General features: G+C 38.1%; 1 protein-coding gene across 9 annotated transcripts in view; it reads left to right on the top strand.

Annotated features, from left to right (window-relative positions):
* The window catches only part of cntrl (centriolin), a 39,273-nt gene that overhangs the window by 20,495 nt on the left and 6,035 nt on the right, over positions 1–12,743 (top strand). For 3 of the 9 annotated variants that reach the window (XM_079816085.1, XM_079816084.1, XM_079816083.1), the window contains 19 exons: positions 11–145; positions 419–564; positions 668–857; positions 979–1,134; positions 1,656–1,835; positions 1,923–2,030; positions 2,673–2,808; positions 2,941–3,083; positions 3,178–3,349; positions 3,435–3,724; positions 4,573–4,730; positions 4,860–5,022; positions 9,347–9,477; positions 9,812–9,952; positions 10,028–10,154; positions 10,853–11,017; positions 11,109–11,268; positions 11,647–11,762; positions 11,850–12,058. In XM_079816085.1, coding sequence (XP_079672211.1) covers positions 11–145; positions 419–564; positions 668–857; positions 979–1,134; positions 1,656–1,835; positions 1,923–2,030; positions 2,673–2,808; positions 2,941–3,083; positions 3,178–3,349; positions 3,435–3,724; positions 4,573–4,730; positions 4,860–5,022; positions 9,347–9,477; positions 9,812–9,952; positions 10,028–10,154; positions 10,853–11,017; positions 11,109–11,268; positions 11,647–11,762; positions 11,850–12,058 — 3,026 coding nt within the window. Of the gene's footprint in view, positions 1–10; positions 146–418; positions 565–667; positions 858–975; positions 1,135–1,655; positions 1,836–1,922; positions 2,031–2,672; positions 2,809–2,940; positions 3,084–3,177; positions 3,350–3,434; positions 3,737–4,572; positions 4,731–4,859; positions 5,023–9,346; positions 9,478–9,811; positions 9,953–10,027; positions 10,155–10,852; positions 11,018–11,108; positions 11,269–11,646; positions 11,763–11,849; positions 12,059–12,743 lie in introns of all 9 variants that reach the window. The other 6 variants (XM_079816077.1, XM_079816080.1, XM_079816081.1 and 3 more) reach the window with 3 other exon arrangements.

Raw genomic sequence — 12,743 nt, 5'->3', positions numbered from 1 at the left:
ACATTTACAGATGGAGCACTCTGCACTGCAGGCGGAGCTGCAGAAAGAAAGACAGGCAAAAGAGAATGCTTTGGCACAGATGCACATGGCTGCCGACAGAGAGCTCGAGAACACAGAGCTTCTGCAACAGGTCAACACTCTCCAGGTGTGTAGCTGCACATCAGACCCTATACCAGAATAATAAAGCTCAGTCAGATTTATTCCAAAATTCTTGGAAAGACCAAAGGATAGACAACCGCTCACCTATTTAGGATGCGGACAACCGCTCACCTATTTAGGATGCAGACACAGACAAGCCCTTCTCACTGCTTGTAAAAAAAGTGTACTTTACATTCTGCTGCTTGATGATGTATGAGAATCCTTCAGCCTCCAGTAAGACTCACATCTTTGAATCCCTGGCTGAAAATGTTTTTCACAGGAGGAGAGAGACAGTCTTAAGGAGAAGGTAGATGCTCTTCAAGGTGATTTAGAGCAGGTTAGGAAGGAGCTGCTTTGCCCTGAGAATGTGGCTAAACATTTAGGAGAACTGTCAAGAGCCATAGCTACAGGACAAGAGGAACATAGGTATGATGGATTCTTATTATATACTGTATTTTAGCAGATTAAAATAATTGAACTGTGTGTGTGTGTCCATCAGATAGTGAAATGTCTTTGTTTTTCTATCCAGTTGCAGCTTTGAAGACCTCGGGGAACCAGTGAACAAGAAATGCATAGAGCTACAACAGGAGGTGCATCGTGTAGTATCTGCTGCTCAGAGTGATAGAGACGAGGCACAGCGTTGCCAGGACAGACTCGCTGGAGAGATGGGTTCACTCAGAGAGAGACTTAGGAAGTACCAAGAGAGATACCAGACTCAGGTGAGCTGACATTGTGGCTTTCAATTTAACATTATTTGAAATATCATCAATCAGATACTCACATATTCCAGTATAATGTCTTCGTATGAAGTGATGCTGATCTTCTGTTTGATTCTAGCAGGCAGCAGAGAGGTGTGGTGAGGAGGCGGATGTCCAGAGGTTGAGGGAGGAGCTGGAGGATGCTCATGAGCAGCAGTACTTGATGCTGAAGCGTTTAGAGGAGACCGAAATTGACAGGGACCGTCTGCTTGCTGAATTAGAAGAACAAGATAAACAGGTACCAGAATGAGAGTTCTTAACCTTTTGTTAAGTTTGTTTGCCACCTTCTTGAGTTTGTTCTGTTTTGCTCGGTTTTTAGATTAAATGCACAGTTCAGTCATGAAACGTTTGAAGTAGCTGATTGTAATGTCAGTAACAGTAGCATAGCAGATACATTTGCCCAAGGTGTTTTCCATAGTGAGATACCAAGCAAATGTTTTAAAGAGAAAAATTCCTAACAATACAATGCTGTTAAATCTATTTCCAGAGTTGTCATGATTGAGATTCTTTCAGAGCTTCAATCAAAATGTTAAGTTAGGTGTAATGAAACCTAAGCAAGAAAACATTTTTTTGTACCCCTTTGACCCTATGGACAACTAAAAACTAGATGAGAGTTTATAGTTACCAGTGCCATTATAGAAATGCTTTATTTTCAGTCAGCCATGATTCATTTATACATCCACAATAGATCTTAACTTGTATTTTACTTTGGATATTGCTTTTAGCAGCTATGTATGTAATAGTTTGTTGTTTTTCTAGATGAAAGCCGAGGAGAGCCAGACTCAGGAGCAGCTGGATTCTCTCAGTCTGGAGTTGCAGGCACTCAGGAGATCATTTTCCTCTGTTGACAGAATGGCTGCCCAACAACTGTTTGCAGCTAAGGACAAACTTCACTCACTTCATAGCACTATAGAAAAAATACATCTGGAGAGAGCAGCGGTAAGACAAAGTGCAGACTACTTCATCTTTTCGGAGCAGCATCAATGTGAGAGAAGTGCACTGATGATGATGTGTTTATGCATGTAGAATGCAGAGGAGTTACAGAGCACCAAGATTCAGGCTGCCCAAGCCATTCAGGACTTGGCTTGTGCTGAAGCAGAAATCCAGGTTCTCCAGAAGCTTTTGACAGATAGGGTAATGTATCTGCTCAGAATCTTCAGACTTCAGTCTTCAGTTTTATCTTGCTTTCATCTAATCGCTGACATTTTGGGTATGATTGGCGCATTTCGGTTCAGTCACACTAAACTTTGCTTGTGGATACCCTTTGCTTATTCACTATGGTAAAATGAATGAATAATGAATGTATGAATTTGTGCACACAAATCAAATTACCACTGATAGATTTGAAAGAAAAGCATAGTGGGTTTTCTAGAGCTAATCAGCGTAAGGAATTATATAATTATAATAATTATTTATAACTGCCCATTTTACAGAATTAGTGTTTAAAGAATAACATTTTAGTTTAAAAATATTTGTAATTCTCACATCATGCTCATAGTTTTAATTAGAATACATCACATCTTGTCAGGCAGTCGCATATGGTCTAGCTGCAAAAGTTCAAATACGGTATTTCAGTGCACCCGAAGCTCAAATCAAAATATCAGAAAATTCTGCATACAAATATAATCGGAACTTCATGCAGCTCCTGTACTACTCTCAATTGGAAATGAATGACTTCCAGTATCTCACATTCTCACTTGTCAGAGATTTTAGTTTGTTAATGCCCTGTCCTCACCTATGTATGTTAATGCATTCTCTGGTATCTGTTGAATGAAGGTTCATGAGACAGATGGGAATCTCCACAGTGTCCCAAACTCTAGTATTCAACAGCAAGAATTGGACAGATTAAACCAAACCTTGAAACGGCAACAGGCTCAAACCAAACGTCTCAAAGATCAACTAGTCAAAGAAGGTTTGTTTGCCATCTTTCAATGGTAACCCCTCACAAACACCCTAGCATCATGGTGGTGTGTTTTTGGTCTTGTAGCCATGCACATTTCCTTCAATGCAAAAATAGACTTGTTATTTGTTGTGTTTTGTTTAGCTAACAACGGAAATCTAGAAGAACTGCTGGAAGAGATTGGAGCCCTGAGGGAGACTCTTCTACAGCAGAATAACTTCCTGTCCAGTTTAGGAGATCCCCTGCCAAACACAGGATATTGGTACTATGTACCATCAAATCACAATGTAGGATATCATATTTTGAAATATGGTATTTTAGCATTAGAAAAGGAATACTCTTGTAAGTGACTATTATAATCAGCAGGTTATTTGTCCTCAGGCACCTAGTTTGGGATCTCAGGGCACACAAGACTCAGGATTGGGCTCTGTGCACCCTCAGTCCCCTGAGAGAGGCAGATGGTCTGGACACAGAGCACAAAGGCAGAGAAGACCTCCTATTAATGGAGGATACTGGGTCCACTCCCCCCATCCACACACTCATGGAAAGAGAGGCAAGAACCACAGTCTTTCTCGTAAACATCATTATGGTGATGAATATCAGGATCAAAGCAGTAATAGCTGTCATTGTTTCCTCAGATGCTCAGATGTTCAGAGACAGTGGAAGAGAGAGTGATATGGAGGGGACACGCTTCACGCCTTTATCTGGCTCTGCTGGATTTACGCTACCTGATGGTACCGCTTTTCCTCCCGGTTCATTTAACTACAGTCACCCTGTACCTGGCCTCCCAACTGGCTCAAGTACTGTCTTCTATGGGCCTCCTCCTGATGGAGCCAGGCTGGTGTACGGACCTCCTCCAAGCAACCTTACTATTCCTCTGATACACAGTGGGACGCTGCACTGTAATGTGCCTGGACATCAGGACTTGGTGAGAGATACTGTATGTAGATTTCAAGTTAAATTGAGCTTTGTTATTTTCTGTTGAATTATGCTGCTGTTACATTATTTTACTGCAATTTATAAATGTATTAGACCGTTTTATATTTAACATTACATTTTTACATTGACTGTTACATATTATAATATAATTATATAATTATATTAATTATATTATAATATTAATCAGAATTTTGTCATATTCCTTTTTATGTGTGCAATCTGAACAGTGCATAATGTAAACATGATAATGTGACAACCCAGTTAAGACAATATTTCAGTTTATATTGTGATATTAATCAGAAGTTTGGAGTCAGTAAGATGTTTTTTTTTAAATAAATTAATACTTTTATTCAAGAAGGATGCATTCAATTGATCAAAAGTGACAGTTAAGACATTTAGACATCTTACAGTTACAAAAGATTTCCATTTCAAATAAATTATGTGAACTTTCCATTTATCAAAGAATCCTAAATAAAATCATAATTTCAACTAAACATTAAGAAGCACAACTAATAAGATGAACTGCTTTTCCACTGTCGAGCCGAACTGTTCCAGTTATATTTCCACTTAAGCCTTGCACGGCACGATTACAAACCACTCTCAACCCAGAATTCTCAGCATAGTTCGCTGGTAGAATGCGTGTAGTGACATTGCAACTCAGGATTGGTCACATGTTTGTTGCCTGGCTGCCATGATTTTCTATGTAGTAGAGAATGTCATATCATCTGTAAACTCTTACATTACCAATGCAACACATTTGTATTACAACAGAGCTACGTTGTCAGCCCAACAGTGGAAAATAAAACCTAAGATAAGTAGTTTTGGTTTGTGTTTCAGGAGCGAGATATGAAGAAGGCAGAGCGTAGGCTGAGAGAGGAGTATGCTGATAGAGTTCACAGTGAGGAAGAAAAGCACACAATGCAGGAAAAAACAACAGAGCTGCAGCAGGAAATCAAACGTCTGCGCAGGACTATCCACACACTGCAGCGCCACACGTCAGTGAGCATGCCAACACCAATAGATCATACTGAATATGAACTCAGTATAACACACAGCATCTCTGAATTGTAAACTACATGTAATAGATAAAATATCTAGTGCCTTGAATTTTGTGGGTTCATCAGGAATGGGCTGGAAAGAACTGTATTGCATGCAGAGGAGGAGCAGTGTTTGCTGGGAGAGGTGGAGTGTGTGGAGAAGACCCTGCTGAAGCGCAGAGCAGAGCTCAGAGAAGCTGATAGACTGCTTCTAGAGGCTGAGACAGAGCTCAAAGACACTCAAGCCAAGGTCTGACACTAGTGTTTCTCACTGTTGGGGAGCCACGCTATTGTTTATTACATTTTTCAGTAGTGTTAGGGGGCATTCACACAGAACGCGTTTTTCCTGTTCCACTGCCTAGACAGACGTGTTTAACCGTTTAACTCGTGCATGATGTGGCATTTTATAAATGGCCACTCAAGTTAAAATGAGTTCAACTTTTAAAAAGCGCTTCTCTTAACAGCAAAAACATCTTCTGTGTGAATGGCCTCTTACAGTAGTCAAGTGTAGCTCATGTCCTCTTTGACTTTTTTTTTTTTTTTAATCACTGATTCAATCATTGCTCACATTTTTTTATTACTTTAATTATTTTGTGTTTATTTATATCAATTAATACACTACCATTCAAAGTTTAGCATCATATAAGATTTTTTTTTGTTTTCATTTAGAGAAAAAGGTAACGCTTTACAAAAAGGTTTTAATTGTTAACATTAGTTAATGTATTAAAGGGATAGTTCACCCAAAAATTAAAATAACCCCATGATTTACTCACCCTCAAGCTATCCTAGGTGTATATGACTTTCTTCTTTGAGACTAATACAATCGGAGTTATAATAAAAAATGTCCTGGCTAATCCAAGCATTATAATGGCAGTGAATGGCAGCCCAAAATTTGGAGACCGAAAAAGTGCATCCATCCATTATAAAAGTAATCCACATGGCTCCAGGGGGGTTAATAAAAGCCTTCTGAAGTGAATCTATGGGTTTGTGTAAGAAAAATATCCATTTAAAATTTTATAAAGTAAAGGCCTTCCATATTCAACTTACAAAGAAAGTGTAACGCCTCTCGCAGTCCAAAACACTTACATTATTGTCACGGCAGTAACGCATTTTACACTACGTCCGACGCATCGTCGCACCAGTTAAGCTTTTTTCGTAAGTTGAATATGGAAGGCAGTCCGCTGAAAGCTAGATACTTTACTTTACTTAATAACGTGTTAAATATGGATATTTTTCTTACAAAAACCTGATTTTAGGCCTTTATTACACGACCCCCGGAGTTGTGTGGATTACTTTTATAATGGATGGATGCACTTTTTTGGGCTTCAAATGTTGGGCTACCATTCACTACCATTATAATGCTAGGAAGAGCCAGGACATTTTTTAATAACTCTGATCGTATTCGTCTGAAAGAAGAATGTCATATACACCTATGATAGCTTGAGGGTGAGTAATTCATGGGGTAATTTGAATTTTTGCGTAAACTATCCCTTTAACTATCATGAATTAACAATGAGCAATACATTTGATACAGTATTTATTAGTCTTTGTTAATGTTAGTTAATAAAAATACAGCTGTTTATTGTTTGTTCATGTTAGTTCACAGTGCGTTAACTAATGTTATCGAATACAATTTTTTATTTTAATAATGTATTAGTAAACATTGAAATTAACATTAAAATAAGGAATAATTGACGACGGGCCGGTGAATTATTAGAAAAATAATGCACACCCGAGGTGGTGATGCGGTCACGACGCGAAGCGGAGTGCATTATTTAAAACATTATTTTTCAAATAGATTGTTATCCACAAATAAATTTAAAGAGATTCACAAAAATTAAATAAATTCACAAATAAATAGAATGAGATCCACAAATATATGCAGGAGTTTCACAAAAATGAATAAGATTCATAAATAAATACAATGACATTTGTGAATAAAAAAAAATATCCACACATATGTTTTTATGTCACAAACACAACTCTGCCTTGCATTCAATTGTGAATCGCTTCCTGTGCATATGTTGATGGCTTCCTCTGCATTGGTGGATCTCTTCTTGCACATTTGTAAATCGCAGCACAGCGCGTGGATTTTGAAACATTTCTAGCGTCTTCACTCAGACAAATCCACAAATAGGTAGACTCCACCCACCGTCTACTTAAGCCAATCAGATAACGGCCATATTGTGCTGACTAGAGCCATAGAGCTCTCAATAGTTCCAAACAACTCCGCGCTGTCAATCTGTTTGAATAGGATTAGACACAGGATAGACAGCATTTTCACTGTATTTGCAGCGATTTCTGGCAAATATTAACACAATATGTGCATTGACTTCGATTAGGCTTTACAGTAGCATTTTATTCTGGGGAGAGATAAAAAAGAGACAACGTAAAAAAAAATTTTGACTGATCTGGTCATTTTATTTGGGCCATGACAGTACAACATGATTTTACAGTGTATAGTGTTGTAGTCAATCAAGGGCATTTCTGTTGAAAATAATAACCAATCATATGTTTAATTTACCGGCAATGAGAATCCTCTCAGTATCGATCAAAACAAGTTTTATACAGTCTCAAAACGCTGAATGAATTTTAGTGCAAGTTTACGTTTTACACAAATCTTATCTACAAATCCCCTCATCATAAACAAAGCACAGACACGATTTAAATAAAGATTTATTGTGAAGTTTAGTCAGATGTTTTTGTTTTTCATTAGACTTTGTAATGTTCCCTACAATTAGCCTATTTAAAGTAACAAAAATAGATATTTTAATGTTATAATAGTGATTTGATAATCTATAAAAATTTATGACAAAAAAAATGTCTACTGGTTATAGTGGTAATTTCTTTTTTTCATTTTTTTTTATGTTGTTAACGTCCTAATGTTATTTTGATACTCAAAGCATACACAACAGGTGAATATAAATGAATGATGCTAGAATATACAGAATTTAACCCAAGAAAGAAGTTTTAAATAGTGTTTTTAAAAAAACAGGGCAACTAATTTATTGAACTCTTTATATCCAAGCGCTAGATACGTTATTCCTTGAATGGCAAATACTTCATAGAAACGCATTTGACAGAAAGATCTCAGAGAATCTAAAAACTGTTGAAATGACAGATAGCATCTGGATATAGTAGCTGTTAGAGTGCTGCTCACGGTATCTAACTGAAGTTAGAGTCTAACGATATATTATATAACACTAAACATTAACTCTAACGTGCTTCATAAAATACATCTTCTATCAATATTCCTCAGAGGTCAACTAATGCCATAAAATCTCAAAATATTCAGTAATTTCGTCAATTTGCCAGCGAGTGTGCTTGAGATAGCCTACACTGAAATGAATGGGGTTCAATGCTGGAACTATTATTGGTCACTCCATGACACGCTTTACTTACGCATTAAGTCTATGGGAGTGGTAACTCTATTTTTCAACGGCTCTGGCCAAAACGTGATTGGTTGGAGCGAGAATGTGCTACGATTGGTCAGCACAATATGTCCGTTATCTGATTGGCTTAAGTAGACGGTGGGTGGAGTCTACCTATTTGTGGATTTGTGTGAGTGTAGACGCTAGAAATGTTTCAAAATCCACGCACTGTGCTGCGATTTACAAATGTGCAAGAAGAGATCCACCAATGCAGAGGAAGCCAGTAAAGTGCCTTGCTCAAGGACACACTGGTGGTGACCGCTGGGATCGAACCAGCAACCTTCTGCATATCAGTTCCATGGTTTAACCCACTGGACCACCATCTCACATATTGTTCAAATTTGTGAATCTTATTGATTTTGGTGAAACTCCTGCATATATTTGTGGATCTCTTTACATTTATTTGTGGATAACAATCTATTTGTTTGGAATAACGCAAAAAATCTACCCCATAAGAGAGCTGCCTGGAACTACGTTCGCGGTGCGATTACCAGAAAATAATTGCACACCTCAGAACGTTCATCAGCCAATCAAATTCAAGCATTCAACGGCCCCGTAGTATAACTAAGATTAATAAATTCTGTAGAACTATTGTTCATTGTTAATTCACGTTAACTAAATTAGTTAACCAATGTTAACTAATGAAACCTTATTGTAAAGAGTTGCAGAAATTAATACTTTTATTCAGCAATTAAATTGGCAGTAAAGAACTTTTGTTACACAAGAGATTTCTATTCTTTATTTGTGTTCTTTCATTTTTTTTTTTTATATTCATCAAAAAATCCTTAAAAAAATATTATAAAAAGCAGCACCTGTTTTCAACATTGGTAATAATAATAAATGTTTCATGAGCAGCAAATCAGCATATTAGAAATGATTCTGAAGGATCATGCAACACTGAAAACTGGAGTAATGGCTGCTGGAAATTCAGCTTTGATATTACAGGAATTAACTACATTTTAAAAATACTAAATATTAAAATAGACATATTTTATTCCATTATGATTTAAAAGAGTAACTTGACTGTGGTTAAACTACATTAATTAAAACATAGCTTCCCTAGCACTGGTCTTCTTCCTAAACAGTATATTACCTGTACATCAACTCCAAGTTGCTAATGATCTAATGCATGTGGGTTTGCAGACTAAAGAGAGTGTGCAGCGCTACAATGAGGCCAGAAGACAAGTGGAAGAGACAGAGCGAGAGTTGGTGGAGATGGAACAGAGAGCTCAAGACAGCGCCACAAAGCTTGTCCGAACCAAACAACAGCTCAGGTGAACACAAATACCACACAAATGACATATTTCAGTTCTGCATCCTTGCAGCTGCTGTGTGTAATTTATACGTCATTAGTGGTACCAAACAGAATTGCAAAAATAACATTTTGAAAAGGTTTACCAAACACTTTCCCCATCTGCCATTGTTCAGACAAAAAGGTAGCACGATGCTGAAAGAAAGTGTTAACAAATGATCTACTTATAATTGAAGTATTTTAACATCTTAAACAGCATTTAACAGCAGTTTTTAAGGCTGTTCTGTGATTATGCATCAAGTTTAGTTTGAGCTTGCTAATAGCAAAAATTGAGACATGTAATCATGCTACTAAAGGAATCTTCAAGAGGAGGTTAAGGAGCTGCAGAAAAGGAAACAGGACCAAGAACACACTCTACAAGAAGTAGAGGAGGTCATTGCATGTCAAGATGCAAAGTTTCAAGAAGTCAACAGAAAGCTGGATAGAGCGACTGACAGGTGCAAATATAATTTCAGTTAATCACTGAATGCATACAATTTCTCTCTACTGAACTGTCTGTCTCTTGTTTATAGACTGGAAACTGTTGAGAAAGAGCTCAGAGAGACCCAGAGCCTGGAGGGGAAACTCCTTCAGAGCTGCAGAGAGACAGAAGACAGCTTAACACAACGCAAAACAGAACTGGGCAAATTCAACACTCAGGTAAAACGTGTGTTAAGAAGCAGCACATTACTGAGTACAGATCTGAAAATCACCACTCAGTATCACATACACACTACCGTTCAAAAGTTTGATGTTACTAAGATTTTTTAAAATAAATTCCCTGTTGAATTAACCAGCATTATGCTGGTTAGGTATGTTTTGAAGCATGGCAGCTGGTTTGAGCTGGTTTATGCTGGTCCTTAGTTGGTCATGAGCTGGTTTAAGCTAGTCCTGAGCTGGTTATAAACTGGTCCAGAGCTGGAGCTAGTTTCATAGGACCAGTTTAGGACCAGCACTTGACCACCTTAAACCAGCTGCCATGCTTCAAAACATTTTCAACAGGGTTGATACTTTTATTAAGCAAAGACTCATTAAATAATTCAAAAATGACAGTAAAGAAATATATAATGCAACAAAAAATGTATAAATGCCCATCAAAAAATCCTGGAAAAAACACACTTTCTTTAAGCAGCACTACTACTTTCAGCAGATAATAATAAATGTTTCTTAAGCACTGCTGAAAATTCAGCTTTGCTTTTACATGAATAAATTACATTTTAAAATATATAAAAATAGAAAACACTTAATTAAAATTGTAATTGTGTTTTACTGTAAATCGACCCAAAGCTTTTTTTGAACAGTATTGTGTAGCTGTAAAGTATCAGTGTAACTTTGTGGGTCTCTTGTGTGGGGTACAGGTGGTGTTGCAGCAGGAGGAGCTGTCTTTGCTGGACAGGAAGCTGGAGCAGTGGAAACAGGAAGAGGAGGTGTTGAGAGTTAGTGTGGAGCAGCACAGGCAGGGCCTGTTGGATGTGCTCAGGCAGGGAGAAGAGGACGCCCGACTCTTACACCAACGCATTCAGGTTTTTCACATGCATAAAATATTAGTGCAGTGTTTAAATATTTAGGAAATACTTTTTTATAAATATTTATGAACGGTCTGAATATGTGTAGGAACACCGTGTGGATGTGCAGTCTCTGGCCGTGCAGAAAGGAGAGCTGGACTCTCAGCTGTCCGAGAGGAAAGCCAGACTGACACAGTATAAGAAAGATAAGCAGCAGGAGGAGGAAAACCTGCAGAGCCTCCGTTCAGCCATCAAAAAACACACAGCAGGTCTGTAACGATTGTGACCAGTTTGACATGTCATGACATAATTTTAAACATTGTTTGAAAAGAAAGAAAAAAGAAAAGAAAGCCACTATAAATGGCAAATGGCAAACATTTCACATGTGACCATTAAAATTTGGCATTTTGGTCTGGTTTTCTGTGATGTATTCTACAGTATTGTAGCAAGTCAGTAAGTAATGTAACAGAGATGAGGTTATCCTGAAATATCCAGAGATAGAAATTAAAAATTAAAAACTACTGCTTGTGGTGCAGCAATTGACAAATTACAAAAATAAGTCTGAATGAGTGGGGAAAAAACTGAACGGTATCTGTTTGGGAAATATTATGGTTCACCCAGTTAATGTTGAGAACCTGTGTGTTTAGAGCTAAGGCATGTGTTGGAAATGGTCCAGTTGGAGACTGGGGAATTAGAGGGAGTTAAGCTGCATCATAACCAGAAACTGGACCAGTTACAGAAGAGCCAGGAAACTCTTCTAGAGGTCAGTCTTAAACATTTTTTTGTCTTCGCCTGTACTGTCTGTGCTGATGTTTGATGGGAAATGAATATGCGAGTTTCTGCTGCACAGGTGCGTGTGGAACTGCAGCATGTGCAGCAAGAGCTGCAGGAGCAGCGTGGGGAGGCTGAGAGACAGATGAACCTGCTGAAGAGAGAGAGAGCAGAGCTGCACACCCTCCAACAGAAGAGCCTCGACCTGCAACAGCAAACCGACAAAGAGAGGAGCAGCCTGCAGGAACAGTGCAGAAACCTGGAAGCCAGGCGCATACATGCTCAGAGGTAGCATATGGAAAATTCAACAAAAAAAAATCTCACATTTCTTTGGAATTTTCTGTATAATCTTCATAAACTTTCGAGTCATATTGGAAAGACTGCAGCATCAGTCATTCAACAATACCTATATTTTCATTCAAGTTACAAATTTAATTTAGCAAAAAAAAATATCCATCTTCCATACCCACTTATCTCAGCATGCCTCAGGCCTAGGGCATAGACCCTGGACAAGCAAAAAAGCATAAAGCATGACTTGATGAGTTTGATCTTTATGGTAAAGCTAAAATTGATTGTTTTGCTGTGGTTATTAGATGAGAACGAAACCTGAACTGAAAGCTAGATCAGGGGTGTACAATCCTGCTCCTGGAGGGCCACTGTCCTGCACAGTTTAGCTCCAACTCTAGTTAAACACACCTGAACCAGCTAATCAAGGTGTTCAGAATTACAATGGAAGGCTGCATCCTAGTGAGGCTGTGTCCTTTCTAGTTCAGTCCTTCGGTGGCTTGTAGGTTAAAGTCCCCCTCAGCATTAAGCGCTAGAATGAGACGGTCTAGGAGGATACACTTACAAATCAGTGAGTCGATTCAGCGGTTTGGATCGCCAAAGTCACGTGATTTCAGCAGTTTGGTGGTTTGACACGCGATCTGAATCATGATTCGACTCACTGATTCATAACGCTTCAAAGCTTCAT

The sequence above is a fragment of the Gobio gobio genome, assembly GCF_949357685.1.
Source record: "Gobio gobio genome assembly, chromosome: 4".
NCBI lineage: Eukaryota > Metazoa > Chordata > Actinopteri > Cypriniformes > Gobionidae > Gobio > Gobio gobio.
Note: the sequence above shows the minus strand (reverse complement) of the source record. Positions and strands in the feature narration are given on the sequence as shown.